The sequence below is a fragment of the Coturnix japonica genome, chromosome Z (assembly GCF_054131305.1).
Source record: "Coturnix japonica strain WE chromosome Z, WE-NBRP24, whole genome shotgun sequence".
NCBI lineage: Eukaryota > Metazoa > Chordata > Aves > Galliformes > Phasianidae > Coturnix > Coturnix japonica.
The window spans coordinates 34,337,825-34,357,071 of record NC_140702.1 but is presented as its reverse complement, the minus strand read 5'-3'; the positions used below and the strand labels follow the sequence as shown (position 1 = coordinate 34,357,071).

General features: G+C 39.2%; 1 protein-coding gene across 12 annotated transcripts in view; it reads right to left on the bottom strand.

Annotated features, from left to right (window-relative positions):
• Positions 1–17,820, bottom strand: part of FANCC (FA complementation group C) — a 74,234-nt gene extending 56,414 nt beyond the window's left edge. For 5 of the 12 annotated variants that reach the window (XR_014939457.1, XM_015849274.3, XM_015849280.3 and 2 more), the window contains exons 1-2: positions 17,564–17,820; positions 1,497–1,670 (exon numbers count right to left, since the gene is read on the bottom strand). Coding sequence is in view for 11 of the 12 variants with exons in the window: in XM_015849274.3 (XP_015704760.2) it covers positions 1,497–1,670; positions 17,564–17,605 (216 nt within the window). In the remaining variant the exon portion in view is untranslated. Of the gene's footprint in view, positions 1–1,496; positions 1,671–2,599; positions 2,821–16,394; positions 16,554–17,563 lie in introns of those variants that run through there. The other 7 variants (XM_015849278.3, XM_085529091.1, XM_085529093.1 and 4 more) reach the window with 5 other exon arrangements.
• Between the last annotated feature and the right edge of the window lie 1,427 nt (positions 17,821–19,247).

Below are 19,247 nucleotides of genomic sequence, written 5' to 3'. Positions count from 1 at the left end.
GTATTTTAAAAGGAAAAAAAAAAAAAAAAAAAGGAAAGCACTCCAGTAACTGATAACAATAATTATATTACAAAACAGGACAGCTACCAGCACGTGCCAATGGTCTGACTGTACCGCCAACATACCGCTGCACATGCCACAGTACTGTGGTTAACATGACAGAAGATTCTGAGATTTTAAAGTATCAGTTACAATTTTGCACATGAATGTCCCTAAATAATTCCGTTTATCACCAGTCAAGCAGGAAGAAGAAAATCCTGTTTATTATAATTTATTTTAAAGAGTTATTTAATGAGGCTAGAGCATTAGCTGGGAAACATCACAAGATGACAACCAATCAAGAATTCACTGTCTGTGCTCAGACAGTTGTGATGGGTGGCAAAAAGTCCAGCTAGAGGCCTGCATTTAGTGTTCCTCAGGGGTCAGTGCTGGGTTTGTTCTTGTTCAACATCTTCACCAGTTATGAGTGGATAGTGTTCAGTCTCAGGAAGTATGCTGATGATACAAAGCTGAGAGGAATGGTTGACACACCTTAAGGCTGCGCTGCCAGTCAGTGAGACCTGGGTAGGCTGGAGAGCTGGGCAGCAACAAAAGTAAGTGTAGTCTTGCTCCTCAGGAGGAATAATTGCATGCACCAGTACAGGTTGGGGGATGACCCGCTGCAGAGGAGCTCTGTGCAGAGAAGGACATGGGGGTCCTGGTGTACAACAGGTTGCCTGTGAGCCAGCAGTGTGCCCTGGTGGCTAAGAAGGCCAATGGCATCCTGGGGTGTATTAAAAGAGTGGGACAGGCAGGTCAAGAGAGGTGACCCTCCCCATCTGCACTGCCTTGTTGAGGCCTCATCTGGAGTACTGTGTCCAGTCTGGCCTCCCCAGTACAAAAAAGATGGGGATCTCCCAGCAGGAGTCCAGCGGAGGGCCACAAAGGCCCTGAGCACCTCTCTTATGAGCATAAGTCTGAGTAACCTGGGTCTGTTTGGCCTTGTGAAAAGCAGACTGAGAGAGGATCTGATCAATGTCTATAAGGTGGGGTAGGCAAAAGGACAAGGTCAGGCTCTTTTTAGCTGTATGGTGATAGAAGAAAGAGAAATGGCCACAAACTAAAGCATAGGAAGTTCTGCACAAACATGCAGAATTTCTTTGCTTTAAAGGTAACAGAGCACTTAGAACAGACTGCCCAGAGAGGCTGTGGAGTCTCTTTCTCCACCTGAACCCCTTCCTGTGCAACCTGCTCTAGGGAGCCTGCTTTGGCAGGAGGGTTGGACTAGATGATCTCTAGATGTCCCTTTCAATCCCTAAAATTCTGTGAATAAGTTCCCCTCCCAATAAATCATGGGAACCATAAGTGTGTTCCTATGTTACCTGGGACTGTTTTCCCAATTTGTTCCTCTGATCCAGTGATACCTCAGGCCAGAAACAGAAGCCTCTTAGATTGCTTTTTTGACCGAGCATGGCAGATATTTTCTGAGGCTGCCTTTTCTTTTTAAAGTCACTTACCATACGTTTAAGCATTTCATAAGTCTGATGTAGAAACTCCAGCAACTGGGGCAAGTGAAGACAGACATCTTTCTGGGATTCAGAAGTAGTAGCCTGACCCCACTCAATAGCTTTATCCAACCAAAATCTGAAGTTCAATTTAGGCACTGTAGTATCCTGGGCCATTCCACGATGCTTTAAAAAAATAAAGAGATTAAAGAAAAAAAATTACAACTCCAAATCAGGCATAATTAAACACTGGCTTGAGACCATGAATGGGAAGAAGGATTTCTGCTAACTTATGTTCAAATAAAATGGAATCACAGTATTACATCTCCTAAGGGTGTGAATTTGCTTTCTGATAGTAGTAGGGTAACATAAATACCCTGCTGAGACAAAGTAGAAAGACTGGCACTGTGATTAGTAAACTACCCTAGAATATACCAGCTGTGTCTCAAGCTTTTAATATCTGAATGTCATTACCAATACTTAAAGAATACTACAATAAAGTGAGTAGATATTTATTCAGAATGTTTTTAATGACAGAAAAACTAAAAATGACAATTCCAAGACAAATGAAAATACTAAAAAAAGTCTAATCAAAAGGGCTAAGGTGGAGTGAGCTGGGGCAGTAGCGAGGCTTTGCTTGTCATAAGCTCTGCATTTGTTTGTTATCTTTAAGTGCAAAAAGAGCACCCTCCTTGAAGGAAATCAATAAATTCAGTACTTTCAATCTGATTCCCTTATTATTCAAAGTAGAGTGAAAAACAACCACATGCAACTTCTGAATAAAAGCTATAATCTATATTCAGTTGTACACTTCAATGCAAAAGCTGGGTCTTGGAACAAAGAGAATTATTGTCAAGCAAAAATGTAATCTAACTAAATTTCTCCAGTAAAAGACACAACCATTTATTTTTCTGACTTTACAATATTTTTCCTTGGCAAAAGAGAGAACAGAGCAGCACATGCTACACCAGTCTTTATACCTCTTAAGTAGTGTATAATCAACAAGTATACAGGTGTATAATTGACAACTATACAGAGAAGTTAGACTGGTCTTCAGAGAGCGTATAACAGGGAGATTATTATGTTGGAAAAAGAAATAAATGGAAAATGCTCACCAGTGTTGTAGATTCACAAGAAAAATCCAAGATGAGTGATCTCCCAAAAGAGATCCTTCCCCAGTGGCAGTCAGCCCTTAAATGGGGGGTCTAGGAGAGGTGCAGCCAGGCTCCACCCCTTCTGGTCACACAGGTGAATTGCCTTCACCTATACTCACACAACTGACTCATTGCTCATCTCAGGTGGTCAAACAAAGGTTCAGGTTGTGATTCAGCAGTTCCTGTACAAGTAGGAACAACACATATGCCAGAAGAGCAATTGAACTTTTGCAGGTATTCAATCATTGATCCCAATATCAAAATTGTAAAGACAATTCTCATTTAATGCAGATGTGATGGCTTTCAGAAATGAACTGTTGCCTATCTGGAGACAAATTCAGACACTCATAGAAACAAATTAAATCAGAGAATATTCATTTTCTAACTTACAGACACAAACCTACAAACCAAAAAATAAACCCTATCAGTAGCACTGCAAATACAGCTTTATACAGTTAAGTCTTCATAATCACAACTTAAATATCACGCTATTCCATGCCAGAGAAGAAAATGAACACTATTAATAAACTCACTTAGTTTCTAACAGTAATAAGTATACATCCTAAAATGAATGTCAACTATTACTTGACTTTGAATACTTTTGGGGGGGGGTTGAGAGGGAAGCTGATGCAAAGCCGTTGGCTTGACAGGTAGTTAGATCTACAGATAACTCAATGACGTCTGTATCTGTGACAGGGAAGGAGAAACAAAAAAGGAAAGGAATAATAACAAATAATGAAAAAAAGAGACAGCAACAATCATCTGAGGAGGAAAGTTAATTTTGTAATTAGAATAGCAGAAATACAAGTTAATTGGGATTTAAGCTAATAAACCAAGTAAATGAGAGTGTGTCCAAAACCAAAGGCCTTACTCTAATGCTGAATGCAAGATGGCTAGGGAGTGTGCCCCGGTGGCGCAAGTGGTAGGAATGCCGCATTGCAACACCGGAGGCCCTGGGTTCGAATCCCCCTGTGGCGCAAGTGGTAGAAGTGCCGCTCTGCTACACAGAGGCTCGAATCCCGGGGGCTGGACTCGATGATCTCTAAGGTCCCTTCCAACCCGCACGAGACTATGATAGGGAGCACATATTGCCAAGACAAGCAGTAAAAGAAAGGGCAGTTTCATGACACAAGAGCAGTTTTATCTTTCCCTCTATACAGAAAATGTAACTGTGAAAGCCTTCCGGGAGATGGAGTTGTTCTTCTCTTCAGAGAACCAGGTACCCGAAGCTATTGACAGTTCACATAACTGTAGCATTAACTCTTCACCTCCCAGTGCACTACATGATGTCATGATGTGGAATACCAATCATACACATCATAAAACCATAACAACACTTCAATGTACGTTTGACCTAAGTATATTCAAGGCAATATAAGCAAAGCTCATGCTATTTCATTATTACATTCCCAGTCTACACAGGGCCAAAACATCTCTGATCTTCAAAACACTCCAAGACCTTACTAGTTAGAAAGCATTAAAAACAGCCTACATTTTCACAATAGCTCTCCAAAATCACAAGTCAAACATCCAGCTGCAACTAGCAAACTTCCTATCATCAAAAGAGTATAATGAAAACTTTAAGAACTAATACAGCCAGAAGCTGTATTAGTTCTTAAATACAGGTTTGAGTAAACTAGTGAACCTGTTTGGTGATCCCATATTAGACAAATCCTAACAGAGGACCAAGTTAAGAAAATCAAACAAGCCTATCTCCTGTACCAGACACATACAGGTACTGTTCCACGATGTGCAGTGGGGTAGCAGTGACTGTGTAAGAACAGCCTCTTCTCAGAAGTCTGAAATCTCAGCCGATTTTGCAGCAATCACAACTTTTTTTTTTCACAAATTTCTTTTTGTCTGGCATAAGCAATTTATCACAAGTGCTCATTCTAGTTTGTAAGGGTGGCTAATATAAAGATGTTAACAAAGATGATAGTAAATATTCAAAGGTTATTAGCAAAGAAAAACTCACCAATGTTGATGTCTTGAACGGATAGCTGAGGTAGTCTCCACTGGGGAGCAATCTCCAAGAGATGCTGCCTTGGTGGTGGTCAGCCCTTAAATGAGGTCTCAGAGGAGGTGCAGTCGAGCTCTACCCCTTCTGGGAGCACAGCTAAATTACTCTCACCTGTGCTCCCACAGCTGACCCAACACTCACCTCTGCTGATTAATCAGAGGTTCAAGCTGTGGTTTCCCATACACTAGTTATAATAGCATGATTTTTATTTAATGATTTTCTCAGTTGTTTATGGTGTCTGGTCCCAAGATCAATTTTGTTAACAATATGTACAACTGTCTTCACCTCAACATTGTGGGAAAGTATTCACTAAATAATTACTAAATATATAAATAACACAATTAAATAGGAAACATGACAATTAAATAGACCAAATACACAGGTTTCAGATCATAAACTGTCATGACATGTACCGTTAATTAACAGCAGAAATATAAAATTACTAGTTAATTACATGTAATTAAACATATATGCCTAAGTACACAATAAACTAAAAGGGCTACAGAAATTATAGACAACACATACCCAGTTTGATCAGTCATACTGTCAGATGTATTCCCAAGGTCACTTTCAGTTAGCTGGGATTCCTATATCAGCTGCCAAAAATCTAGATCTGCCTTGAGAGGTGCTGGCAACACTGCAGTACATATGAAACCTTATGATGATGAGGCAGTGGCTGCTGTGGCAATAGGAGAAGGCAATGGGGAGCATCAAGGGAAATATTTAAAAGGAATTAAGGAGTAATTCTTTAAGGAGGTGACAAGAACAGCTGCCCAGCTGAAGTGCCTATACATCAATGCACACAGCCTGGGAAACAAGCGGGAGGAGCTGGAAGCTACTGTGCTTCTAGAAAACCACGATATAGTTGCCACCATCAGAACCCACTGGGATGATTCCCACAACTGGAAAGTGGCTATCAATGGCTACAAGCTGTTCAGAAGGGACAGGCAAGGAAGGAGGGATGGGTGTGTTGCTACCTACATCATGGAAGGCATAGAATGTGAAGAGTTGTCCCTAAACAATAACCATGAGCAAGTCAAATGCCTGTGGGTGACAGTTAGAGACCAAGGCAGTAAAGGGAGCCTTCTGACTGGTGTCCACTACAGGCTACCAGATCAAGCAGAGCCTGTTGATGAGGCTTTCTACCTCCAGCTACCTCCAGGAAGTGTCACAATTGGAAGTGCTCATCCTGCTGAGGGACTTAAACCACCCAGATATTTGCTGGAAAAGTACCACGGCAAGCTGTAGGCAACCCAAGAGGCTCCTGGAATGCATTAAGGATAACCTCCTGAGTCAAGTAATAGAAGGCCCTGCCAGGGTGAACGCAGTACTGGACCAGTTGCTTACGAATGCAAATAAACCAATTGGAGACATCAGGACTGGGGCTACCTGTGCTGCAGTGGCTATGCTGTGGTTGAGTTCATGCTCCAGAGGGATATGAGGTAGGTAAAGAGTAAAACTGGGATGCTGATTTTCAGGAAAGCTCTTCATGGAGTTAGTCAACAAAACACCTTGGGAAACTGTCCTCGTGGGCAAGAAATCAGAGCAGAGCTGGCAGATCTTTAAGGAAACTTTACACAGGATGCAAGTACTCACCATCTCCAGGTGTAGCAGATCAGGAAAAGAAGGTAGAGACTGGCATAGATGAGCCAGGACCTGCTAGTCAAACTGAAGAACAAGAAGAAAATGCACATGCAGTGGAAAAAGGGACAGGGTACCACATGAGGACTATAAGGAAGCTGCTAGGCTGTGTAGGGATGGGGTCCGGAAAAACCAAGGCCCAGACTGAATTAACACTTGACAACAAATGCCAAGAAGGAGGAGAAAGGATTCTACAGGTACCCTGACCAGAAAGGGCAAGACAGCAGACAAGCAGGAGGCTGAATTATTTAACAACATTTTTTGCCTCAGTCTTCTCTGACAGCTACTTGCCACATAGACTTAAAACCCTTGGTTTGATAGGAGGTGATCAAGGAAGCAGCAATCCTCTCACTGTAAGTGATGGTCAGGTTTGTGACCACCAGAGGAACCTGAACATCCACAAGTCTATGGGTCCTGATGAGATGCATCCCAGAGTCCTGAGGGAATCAGCTGATGTAGTCACCAAGTATGATATTTGAAAAGTCATGGCAATCAAGTGAAGGCCCTGGTGACTGGAAAAAAGACAACACCACACCACTTTTTAAGAAGCGTACAAAAGATGACCCCAGGAGCTACCATCCTATCAGTCTCACTTCTGTGCCAGGAAAGGTCACGGAGCAGATCCTCCAGGAAGCTACAATAAGGCATACAGAAGATGGGAGAGGTGATACAGGAGAATGAGCATGGCTTCACCAATGTCAAATCCTATTTGACCAACCCAATGGCCTTTTTTGATGATGTTACTCCATCAGTGAACAAGGGAAGAGCCACTGATGTAATTTATCTGGACTTCAGTAAGGCCTCTGACACAGCATCCCATAACATTATTCTTTCCAAACTGGTAAGATATGGATTTCATGGTTGGACTGTTCTATGGACAAAGAACTGGCTGCAGGATTGAGTCCAGAGAGTGGTGGTCAATGGTTCAACATCTGGACAGAGATCAGTGATGAGTGGTTTCCCACAGGGGTCAATGCTGGGATATCTTCAATATCTTCATCCACAACATTGACAGTGGGGTTGAGCAAACCATTAGCAAATTTGTTGATGACTACAAGCTGCGGGGTGCAGCCAACATATGGATGCCATCCAAATGGACATAGACAGGTTTGAGCAGGGGGCCCAGGTGTACCATACCTCACAAGGTTCAACAAAGATCTTGCACCTGGGTCTAGGCAACTCTAACTATCAATACAGGCTGGGGGATGAAAGGATTGCGTGCAGCCTGCTGAAAAAGAATTGGGGGGTACTGGTAGATTATAAACTGGACATGAGGCGGCAATGTGCCCTCACAGCCCAGAAAGCTAACAATATGCTAGGCTGCACCTGAGGAAGTGTCAGCAGGTCAAGGGGGCTGATTCTGCTCTGGTGAGGGCATACCTGGCGTACTGTATCAAATGAGGAGTCCTCAGTACACAAGAGACATACACCTAATCATTCACATTCAGACAGACTTCCATGTAATACATAATTCAATTCCATTCATCAAAGCTGAGCATAGAGCTATTTGCAAAAGCCAATGAGACACCAACAAAGCTTGACAGAAAACTTCTCTGCAATAATCTCCATATGTAAAGTCTGATAATGAAAACTGTATATCCAGTATGTAAAGTAGCAAGAGTGAAGACTACTTCTCTGCAACTCTCTACAAACTCTCTACAAACAGAATATTTCTAAATGAAACCAAACAAGATAAAAATCACACAACAGCAAGGCAACTTCACAAGTCCAAATCTTGAAACTCAGGAATAAGTTATAATAAACATCAAGAGAAACAGCAGTTGCTGAATCATTACAGTTCCTCTGAAAGAATTTGTCTGCCATAGAAAATTCTATGAAAAAACCCTCCATAGCTTTCAGTGCCCCCTTTTGTCTTTAATAGAGTACCAAAAGTTACTGCTGAACTTTTATTACTTAGGTGGTCTTCAATCTTGTAAATTCAGTTATTATTTTTAAATAAGTAAAAGCATTTCAAGCTCCTTGAGATACCATTAATGTACAACATTGCTTTAATATCAGGGTTTCTTAATAGCAGTGATGAAAAGTTACATTCATGGTACAAAGCTCTCATTTGTGTACTTTGTTATGAATTGGCGGTAAGTAGCTCCACACTCAAAAGACCACTTGATTTAATGTTATTTCATCTCCTCTCTCAAATCATAAACGTCAACAACTGCAGTTTGTAAAGGAAAAAAAAGCAAACAAAACAAAACAAAAAACAGAAAAACAGTTAAACTATTTATACCACACCAGGGCTGAAAGTCTCAAGGCAGAACTGTTCACCACAGAGCTAACAGAATTTATACAGTCCACATTCCAAATGTTTTTTTAGGGTTGTTAACACTTTAAAAAGCACAGCAGTCTTCTTATTCATTCTTATTTCCTCTAACAGATATCAGGAGATTGATAAACACCTGGATATATTTTATAATCAAAAGATAGCATGACTTTGATTCATTACTTAATCTCTCTTACTTGTGTTATGATATAGCATGGCTGATCTATTAATGTAGAGAAGTCTATTAACTCGTTTTTAAGTTTTAACAGCAGCGGCAAACAAATCACAAATTTAATTCCTACTAGATGTTATTTTGGGGTTGTATAAAAAGAAAAGAAAGTTGTAGTAGTTGATAAAAAATAATATTTTTTAGAAACTTCAGAAAGACTCAAATTGAATAAAAACTACATGCAGATTAAATATACATACTACTACTTCTGTCATCTTATTTTTTAGTGTTCTTCGTTGAGAAAACAGATTTATTGGCTGGTTTATATGTTGGTGTTAAGACTAACATACACTCACTGGCAGTCAGTGTCAATCAAGAATAATCTATTGAACAATTTCTATTTTGATTAAGGATGGTGTGCTTACATCCAGTACTGACTAGTGTTGATTTTTTAATTTAAAAACTTCAGAAAAAAAGCAAGCTTGCCTGTTCCCCTTTGTGGTTGCAACCACATATACTTTACAGAAAGAAAAAATAGTCATTACAGAAAACAGTGTGCTTTTATGCAGACTTTCTTAATTAAAACAATCTGCATGCAAATATATCTTCCTCCAGAAACAAAACCAACAGAGATTTGTCAAATTAAAGAAACGAAACCCAGCTAAGCAAGATGAAAAATCCATTAAATTAAATAGTTATCAAGCTGATGTAAACAGTGACAACATCACTCATCTCTTAGAGAAGGTAATTAGTAATTTACATCTCTGTATTTGTTTCCTCTGATAAATAGTACTTGTATTTTAACAGCTGTTACACCTGCTTTCTAAACTACATTGTCACATCTCACTGGGAAAAGAGCTCAGTTCTCATACTGAACAGAATATGACCACTGATAAGATTACTTTTATGAACAATCTGTGTATATACATACACCTCCGACACAAGTTTACTCCTATTAATATTAAAAACTGCGAAGTTGCATTTACAGTTGTGTTAACGTTACTCCGCAAGACTGGAAAAGACCTGACATCCTGGGGAAGCACGTACTGCATTGCTGGGATTCACACAAAATTTCAATTTTTACAAGGCTTGGAAAATACAACACTTCCCACTCTTCTGCCCTGCTAATGGGCTACAAAATCATAGGCTTTTCCTTGTTCACCAGGCTATGACATTCAGAACAAAAAATACTATTTATAAACCTTCCTTGTTAACAGTAATAACTTAACATAAAAGGTAATTTTAAAACTTTCTGATTCTAATGGAAGGCTTCTCTTGGAACAGTAGATCTTCTGTCTGATCTTCTCCATCTGAGCTACCTAAGAATAAAACTTTCTCTCATGTGAAAGGCAGAAATAATATCCTAGAATATCCATCCAACTCTTATCTTTAACCCTAGAGAAGAGTAAAAGATGTGAAAGACATTTTGGAGTGATATTGCCTAATTTTCAGATAATCAATCTTTTTTCCATAATGAATCTTAACAGGACAACAAAGCCATTAATTACTATTCCTATACTCAAAAGATGCAGCCACTAGCCCACAAAGCAGATTACTATGTCTTTAGACAACAAATCAATACAAAGTCTGTTAACAAGCCAATGGAAGACTCCGCTGGAAAAAAGAAAGAAAAAAAGAAAAAAAGAAAAAAAAAGAAAAAAAAGGATAAGAACGGCAACAGAGTTATTAAGAGTCCAACATTGCTAGTATCTGAAAGAAAAAGTCACATGCAACAGAATAAATCATATCACTATAAAGCTCTTCTGCGATCAAGTAAAGTATGGACCAATACGAGGCACTAATATAAAAGAATTCCAGCATCAGAGCAAAATCCAGTAAGGTCCACATAAAACCGTCCATGTAATGAAGCAGTGCATTAGATTCATGTAGAAGCTGAACATTTGTTTCCAGGCCATAAAGGAAATCCCAGATTTGAGCGGTGCATGCTGATATTATGTAGAGCAATATATCCTCCAGACTAGAAAGAAACAGGTCTGCTAGCTCACTATTCAACTACTTTTTCTTTCACATCAGATTGATCAGTCTTTCACCGTGATGCACCACAGAATGGTAAAAATACATAACAAAACATAGCAGAAGCTAGAAATGACTCACTGAGCACAGCTAACAAAAGCACAGACAAGAACACATCTTACTGACCTCCTAGAAATGATGGTGGAGTGCAGCATCTTCTTTCAATGTATTTCCCCAACAAAGCTTAAACATATTGCACAATCTAAGCAGAAAACCTGAGATATTTTACTAACACTCAAGTCACTGCAATGAGATAACACTCATTGTAGCACTTGAGGGATAAACATAGTGAGGAGGAGGGTGGGGATAATGAAGCTGAATGTTAAAGTATCCTCAGATTTACTTTATTGGACAGATTCTTTTCAATCATACCAATTCCTTATCAGCCAACCTATTTGGCAATAGCCAAGAAAAAAATGCAAAGAATAAACTCCAGACATGCAGAATATCTGGTTCAGTCCACAAATTGCAGGAGGTAGAACTGATTCTGAAGAATATCTGTGAGCACAGAAGTAATCTGTTTTACCCCTTTCCATAAATGGTCTAATCATTGTATATGCCAGTTTACCTTCACTATAGCTAATAATATCACAAATAAACTGCATGAGCCTATGATATCAATATTCTTAACACTATATAATGTTACACCTTTTTTTAAGCAGGTTACATGGTAAGGAAATAAATTCTCATTCTTTTTACATCAGCAGCCAATTTTATTTTTTTACCCAGTATTAATGTAGCCTAAATTGATAGCACTGATATTACACACCTAATAAAGGTTCACCAAGTTGGCAATATCAACTAAATTTGCAATAACAACAAATCCCTGTAAGATGAAATTTACCATTTGCATCATTTCTCCTAAACCCTATTTGCCAGCTAATGCATCTCTCTGTATCTCATGGATTATGTGATAGTAACTTTGGCTTAAGTTTCCATTATCTTCTTCTGACAAACAGTATACTCTAACAAAGCTTTACGTAAGCCAATGCACAAATGTGAATGAACTGTAATGACACACGCAGAGTCATTTTTGTGCCAAATACAAATTGTACTTTCTCAGCTAAACATTTACATGTCGTTATCACCATCTCCTCCTGCTTAAATTCTCAGTTATGCAATTTCACTGTAAATTCAGAAGTATAAAAGACTTTCACTATCCTTTTCTCTACATCCTCAGAAAGAAATCCTCTCCAATTAACATTTAATTTTATATTGCTTAAGTGGAATACAGAAAAAAACTATTTCCTTGGAAAGTAATTCCTCAGCAAAAACCAACCAAACAAAAAACAACAAACCCTTAGCTAGAGATCATTTCATTTTCATCATGGAATATACATCATTTTTCTATTCCAGAGTTTGAATACTCTACTACCAGCACAGAGGGGGAATAAAAATGCAGTAATTTCCTTTCCAAGCTAAGTAGAAAACATTGAAGAGTAAATTGAACACAGCAAATCAGAATATTGGTCTGTAATGGAACAGACAACAACATACTACTTCACTCTAGGATAGCAAGGAACAAAGTTCATTTCTACCTGTACCCATTACAATTACTAGGGAAATAAAGCCTAAAAAAGCTCCTGACATGAAGTCATCTTCCTGCAACTGGACTATGCAGGAGATTCCGCAAATTGGTAGCGCATTTCAAAAATATCTTGTTTCACCATTAGTAAAACAAAACAAAAAAGAATGAGCAGTCAGTCTATCTAGACATAGAAAAGAATGACTAGTCTATTAAATTGCAACAATTATGTTTCTTTAATAGCTGGGCAACTTTGTTAAATCCATGTTTTACCCCTGACTTACACAAAAATATGAGGAGACACATGGTCCAAACTCTCAAGCACAAGCATTTGAACATTACTGAAAACACAGCTTATGGTAATGTCACACAATGCTAACTGTGCAATGTATATAATTGACTTGCTTTTACAAAGTGAATTATTTTTCCAAAAAGTTTATTGAAAAAAGAATCTCTATTAATTACAGTAGTAAGTAGTAATGAAGAAGGTCCCTTTAATTGAAACTTCAGCTCTACATCATTAAAGTACTTTTAGATAACTATGCTAATTGCAAGGAAACAGAGGCACAAACAGCAAACAACTTGTTCAGAGTCACTAAGGAAACAAATGTCAGGAAGTAATAGACAGAGGCCTCATACTTTCTCATCCATTAACCACAACTATTCGTCAAGGGTTTCCTCAAGTATAGGCTACTATTCAACTTAAGCTTCTCAAACATAGAATATTTACATGGCACAGCAGTTGCACTGGTGAAGGGCAATGATACACCCAAAAGAAAACACACAACAAACATGGAAAGTATTTTCAGACTTTATCACATTTTGTATGGACTCAGCGTGGTAAGTGTAAGAAAAAATGACACGTTTAACGTCAGTTGAGGCCACTAATTCCGAGTTCACAGTCCATACACAGTATCAGTGTGTCTGCAAATGAAAGAACAATTCTTTTAAGCCTAAGAAAAACTTGCCAGACGCTCCTGCCTTCTCTCTTCAATTACCCACAATCAGAAATTGCTTCAAAGTAAAAAAGAAAAAAAGAGGAAAAAAAAAAAAAAAAACCAGAAAAAAAACCCGAAAAAAAACCCGCAAAACAAAAACCAACAAAAAACCCACTTCTGAATAAAGATGTATTTATAGCCCTAAGTACACCCGACAGAAAGAGAAAAATGTATTCTTCAGAAGAATAAAAAAATAACTTCATGACACCCAAATCAACATTTACACCTTTTTGTTGTACATTATTTTAACACACTCCCACAGACATTTGTCCCTTGAGTCCATTGACAAGTTTTCATGCTATTCACAGGCATTAAATCAGCCTATTCATTCTTTGCAAATAAGAAGAGATAAGTTCCTCAGAAACATAGAGAGCAAAGGCTTTCAGTGAATCAAACTTGAACTGCAGGAACAATTGACTGTGCAGGCAGCTAGACTGGAGACACAGCACTAACATCAAAACCCTCGAGGCACTCATCGGGGGAATTAAGTCAATTATTCCTGCATATTCTGTGCCTGTGTGCTTTTCACTGTGCTAATAGTAGATCCTGTGATTTACCAGTAAGACTTTTTGTCCCATCTGATCATTTAAAAAAAAAAAAAAAAGGTACAATCTAACAATGCCATACGTGGTAAGAAATTAAAGCTGTATATTTTTGGTGCTTCATAGGAGGAGAGTTACTTACCAGTTTGGGTCACCTGACAGAAGATGACCAATTTTAAGGCATAACGTGAGAACAATATTACACAGCAATACACCTCCTGGCCAGTTCTCCTTGGACACCCACGCAGAATCATGGGATCACTCAGGTTGGAAAAGACCTTAAAGACCATCTAATCTAATCATGACCTAACAATATATACTGATTTAGTTGTATATCAGGATACTCTCATCACAGCAATTACACGGAATATTTCAATACTATCACAGAGTTAATGTAGTTTTATAAATTTAATATATTTAGGAAAACTACCAGTAGGGAGGATCCAAACTGCAACCCTGCAGTTTGGTTCCAGGATTCAGATGCCTGGAGTGCTATTTCCATTTCTAACACAACATACAACACTGAAGAAGCTGATCAGTTTTCCAGGGCTTTTTCTACTCTGCCTCTGCAGAAGCCTGTTAGTACTGCTCTAATTTCCAGCATTCAAACTGCAGACTACTTTTCTTGTTTTCTTTGCTGTTGTTGTTGTATTGTTTTAAACAAACTGAAGCAGGACATTTAAAAACATCCAATTTGCACACTTTCCAAGAACAAGAAATGTACTCCTCTGAAAGAACCACAAAATCCTCAGTGGACTTTCAGATCCTCAGATTACCATAACTGACGCAGTGCACATTGTATCTGGGCAAGTCTTTAAATTGTGACCAACAGCATCTATTCAATTCGTAACTGATAAGTTTATGCATCTATAACTCAGATAACTACTTATCTGCAGAATTTCTATTAGAAGTTAAAATACCTAAAACAACAACAAAATACATAGAGAAGTCAAATGTCACAAATCTGTCTGATAAGGCTGACAGTTTAAAAAAAATTAACAGAAACAACTCTTGGTTAAAAGTCCATTTCTTACCATTACAGATCAAAGACCCCTTAAAAGAAGTTAAACAGACACTAACTCAAAAATTCTGGTGTTTAGAAGATTTAAATTAATAGTATTACATTAATATAAGTTTTTCTATTTATGATTATAATACTCATTATTATTTTTGTATCAGAGATACAAATAATGATTATTGTATACCATTTGTCATAGCCACCTGAAAATCACTTTCTATATATTACAAATAAGTAAAAGTCCAGGCTATGCATAGCCTTGATCAATTACCTTATTAACAACATCTATGATTATTAGTCTTACTAAGTTTTAAACACTTTCAAAATAGCCAGAAAGTTACTGGGACAGAACAATATACTGTTACAGAAAACATTTAGTATATTCCACATTCCTGTAATTTTGAAAATTATTTCACTATTTGGTCCTAAAACAATTGGTGGAATTTGCCACTAAGTGTCAAGACAGAAAGTTTTTTTTGCTTTTTTTTTTTTTTTTTTTTAAATTCCAAAGCTACATAAAAGAAAATACAGACTTCTTAATGAACGTTACCATTTTAGCAACATCAACAATAATAGTAGTTATTTACGTTAACCAGAAAAATAGATATGAGAATACCAACTTTGGCAAAAGTTGTTTAATTTAAGATTTTACATGAGTAACAGCAGCTGCTCTCCTGCAAGCTCTTCTAACCATGCCATATTTTTACCTATTTTTTTCTGAGCAGTTTGTTATAAAGCATCTTATACACCTTAAAAAGACCAAAACAAAACAAAAAAACACCCTACATACTGAAGGTTTTTTATTTCGTACAATATTTGAGTTTTCTGGTAAATACCCAAAACATCTCCACATAAAAGAAGAACTGTAACATTTTCTGACTAATTTCAGGAAACAGTTGTTTCATCCATTACAAAGCTTGTCACTCATGTTTTGGAATAATTCTTGGTCAAAAGCAGCACCTTCACAACTGTAGGTCAACATACTGTAACATACATTTTAGGGAAAAAGAAAGAAAACCGGTTTAATGGACAGCTTAGGGGATGGTAGCTCGAGAGTACTGAGCGTAAAAGGTCACTTCCTTTTGAGGAAAACAACTGTCCACTTTCAAATGGGTAACTTCATTTTACTTCACAATCTATAACTTCAGTTACAGATAAAAAACAAACTCATACTGGTGTCTCTTCTGACACTTCCAGCCTGAAAGGACAGCATCCTATAGTTAACATATAGAGAAGCCAGCTGGCCCATATGTATGGGATCACTAGGTCGGAGGACTATTGCCAAATAAAATATGGAATAAAAGAGTTCCACTTATCACAGTCTGTTTCACTCTGTACGCAATTTCTAGAAAATACATAGGAAAATAATTGCTTTTAAGGCTTCTGTCCCATACCTAAAACTGGCTGATACATTCAATTTTCAGTAGGTAAGAAGATGTCAAACCACAGAGGACCTATTTTCATAGGAAACTAAAAAAAGCACAGAAAAGATCATTAAATCTTGACTGAACCTGTAACTAAAAATACATACTTCAGTGTCTGTTTCAGACTCCCAGTGACTGTATTTTCAAAGACAAGCCTCCTCTGAGCCACTAGAGGAAACACACTGTGATGAACGATCGGCATGCCTGCTTCTATCCAAGAGATGGCAGTGGTTAACAAACAAACGGAGGAAAAATGCACCGCATGGCTGCAAAAAACAGAGTCAACAAAGTGGGCTTTCCAGCAGTGTCAGAATTTAATAGGAAGGAGATTTTCGTTGACATCAGCTTACAACATAACTTCATAATATCTCAAACTCTGCTGGAAATACCATACGAGTTACGCTGTAACACAATTTTTTAACCTCAGGCAGAGAATATGAACATAAATGCAATAAATAAGTAAATAAATAAATAAATGAAAAAGCAAGGCAATGAAGAAAGCAGATGGTTTGGTTTGATGGTAACAGACAGGAAAGCTCCTTTTCTTACAAATAAATAAATAAATAAAAACAAGGATTTTGAAATGGGGGGAAAAGAAGAAAAAAAAAGCTTCAAAATATTAATTATTAATATGTAGGAAAAGTCACCAAATTCTCCACAGTCCGCATGTATTCAAAGGCCTATGGCTAGAGCATGATACCCCCCAGTTAACCTAAAGTAGGATTCATCACTCAAATATAGCACTAGAGCTGTTATCTCATTTTAACTATACTTCCACACCAAAAATAGTGACCTGGAAAATGCCTGAGTGAAATCTGTGATTCAATTACGCACAACTGTGATCCTAAGCCCAAAATGGCCTATTCCTTCCCTACTCTTTAATGGGGGGTCAAATATGTCATCCACCTACCTCAGGTACAGTGAAAATCGCATACATATGCTGGCACATATATACTATAGACCCCGTTGTACGCCTACAGGTGCACCATAAAAACACACTGCCCTGCAGTTGTTCCACTGGAGCAGATGCCTGCCCGCATCAGACTGCACAGCACAAAAGCTGGACATCTGTTGGATCAGGAACAGAGCCATGAACTCTACACCCCTCTTGCGAGCCCGTTAGGAACCCAAGTCCCTAAGCACGTGCTGTAGCATTTTACTGCTCCATTTTCACAGCCTCTCTAAGGAAGGGGAAGCGGGAGGACACGGGCAGCAATGGGTAGCACGGACCCAACAGACAGACAGACAGACAGACAGACATCCGTCTGCCACTCACCACTCCCTCAAAACGCATGCGCGGACCCTCCAGCCACGCCATCTCCCCGCAGCGGGGCGCCGCCGACCACCGACGGGGAACCGGCGGGTAAGGGGCGAGAAAAGAGCGTTGTTCCCTTTCTTCCCTTCCCCTCTTTTTCCTTCCTGCCCGCAGCCCCCGCCCCCGGCCCCGCCCCCTCCCCGCCGCTTACCCCGCAGCCCGGCTCGCGCCGCCGCTTTGGAATTTTCGCGCGTTCTGCCGCCGCGCTTACCGGCTGTGAGCGCCGCGCGCGTGCGCAGGGGGCGGAGCCGGCGGGGAAGTGATGTGGTTTGGTGCGGGCTCCGCGGGGCGGCCTGGGGGTCGGCTGGCTGCGTGGGCGCTTATTTCGCTCAGGTTTCCCGTTCCCGTTTGCTTTGCGTGTGTTGAAATGCTGGCTAATCAATCTTGTCACCGAGAGCCCAGAAGTTTTAGTTTTCTATGTCCACAGACGCCACTCCCAGTGCACCAGCACTAAAACTTGTGTGGGACCTGTGTGCATGTCTGAGGGTGAACTGGGCTCCGTGGCTGTTGGGATGGGTGGGTTAGGGATGATGTGGTGGCCTAGGTAGATGGGTAGGCCTGCCCGTGGTTCAGCTTGTGGATTGTCAAGGAATAAAGTCAATTTTGACCTTTCAGGTCAGCCTAAGCTTAAGCGCAAAATTTGCTAAAACCTGTCTGTTTTGTCAACACCAACAGGTCTTGTAGCCTGTGTTGAAATGTGTGAATAGCATGAGCACTGAAATACTGTAGGTAAGAATTTTGGGGTTAAATAAAGATCAGGTTTTGAAAGAAATACACAGAGCAGCATGTCCTCAAGTTGTTAAAAAGTGACTGATTAGTAACTTAAAAGAGCTGCAATATATGATGAAACATTCATATTCAGTACGAAGATGAGCACTAAACAAGTCCAGAGGAGGGCCACTAAGATGATCAGAGGGCTGGAGCATCTCTCCTGTGAAGAAAGGTTGAGGGAACTATTGTTTAGCTTGGAGAAGGTTGCAGGGAGACCTCATTGCGGCCTTCCAGTCCTTAAAGAGAGCATATGAACAGGAAGGGGAATGGCTGTTTACAAGGGTTGACAGTTATAGAACAAGGGGGAATGTTTTTAAACTGAGACATGGGAAATTTAGGTTAGATATTAGGAGGAAGGTTTTCACGCAGAGGTGGTGATGCACTGGAACAGGTTGCCCAAGGAGGTTGTGGATGACCCATCCCTGGAGACATTCAAGGCCAGGCTGGATGTGGCTCTGGGGAGCCTGGTCTGGTGGCTGATGACGCTGCACATAGTAGGGGTATTGAAACTAGATGATCTTTGAGGTCCTTTTCAACCCAGGCCATTCTATGATTCTGTGATTCTATAAGAAACTTGTGGGAAATAGCTGCAACATTTTTGCCAAACTTTTTGTTCTACCAACAATTAGTCGGAATTAGCAGGCTTATAAATACTAATATTTATTAATATTCACGAAGATTTAACCTCTGCATAAACATTGGTCCAGCACTGCCAAAGTTGTTTTCCTCTTTGAACATAAGCTAAAGTGGATAAAAACTGCAAATTTGTTACTTTCATTCAGCTTTTATAGCCTTCTATTCAGTTCTGTGTAATGTGTCATCTTTTCCATTCACTGGTGCTTTTAATTTTCTGTAAAATGAGACACAATCTCCT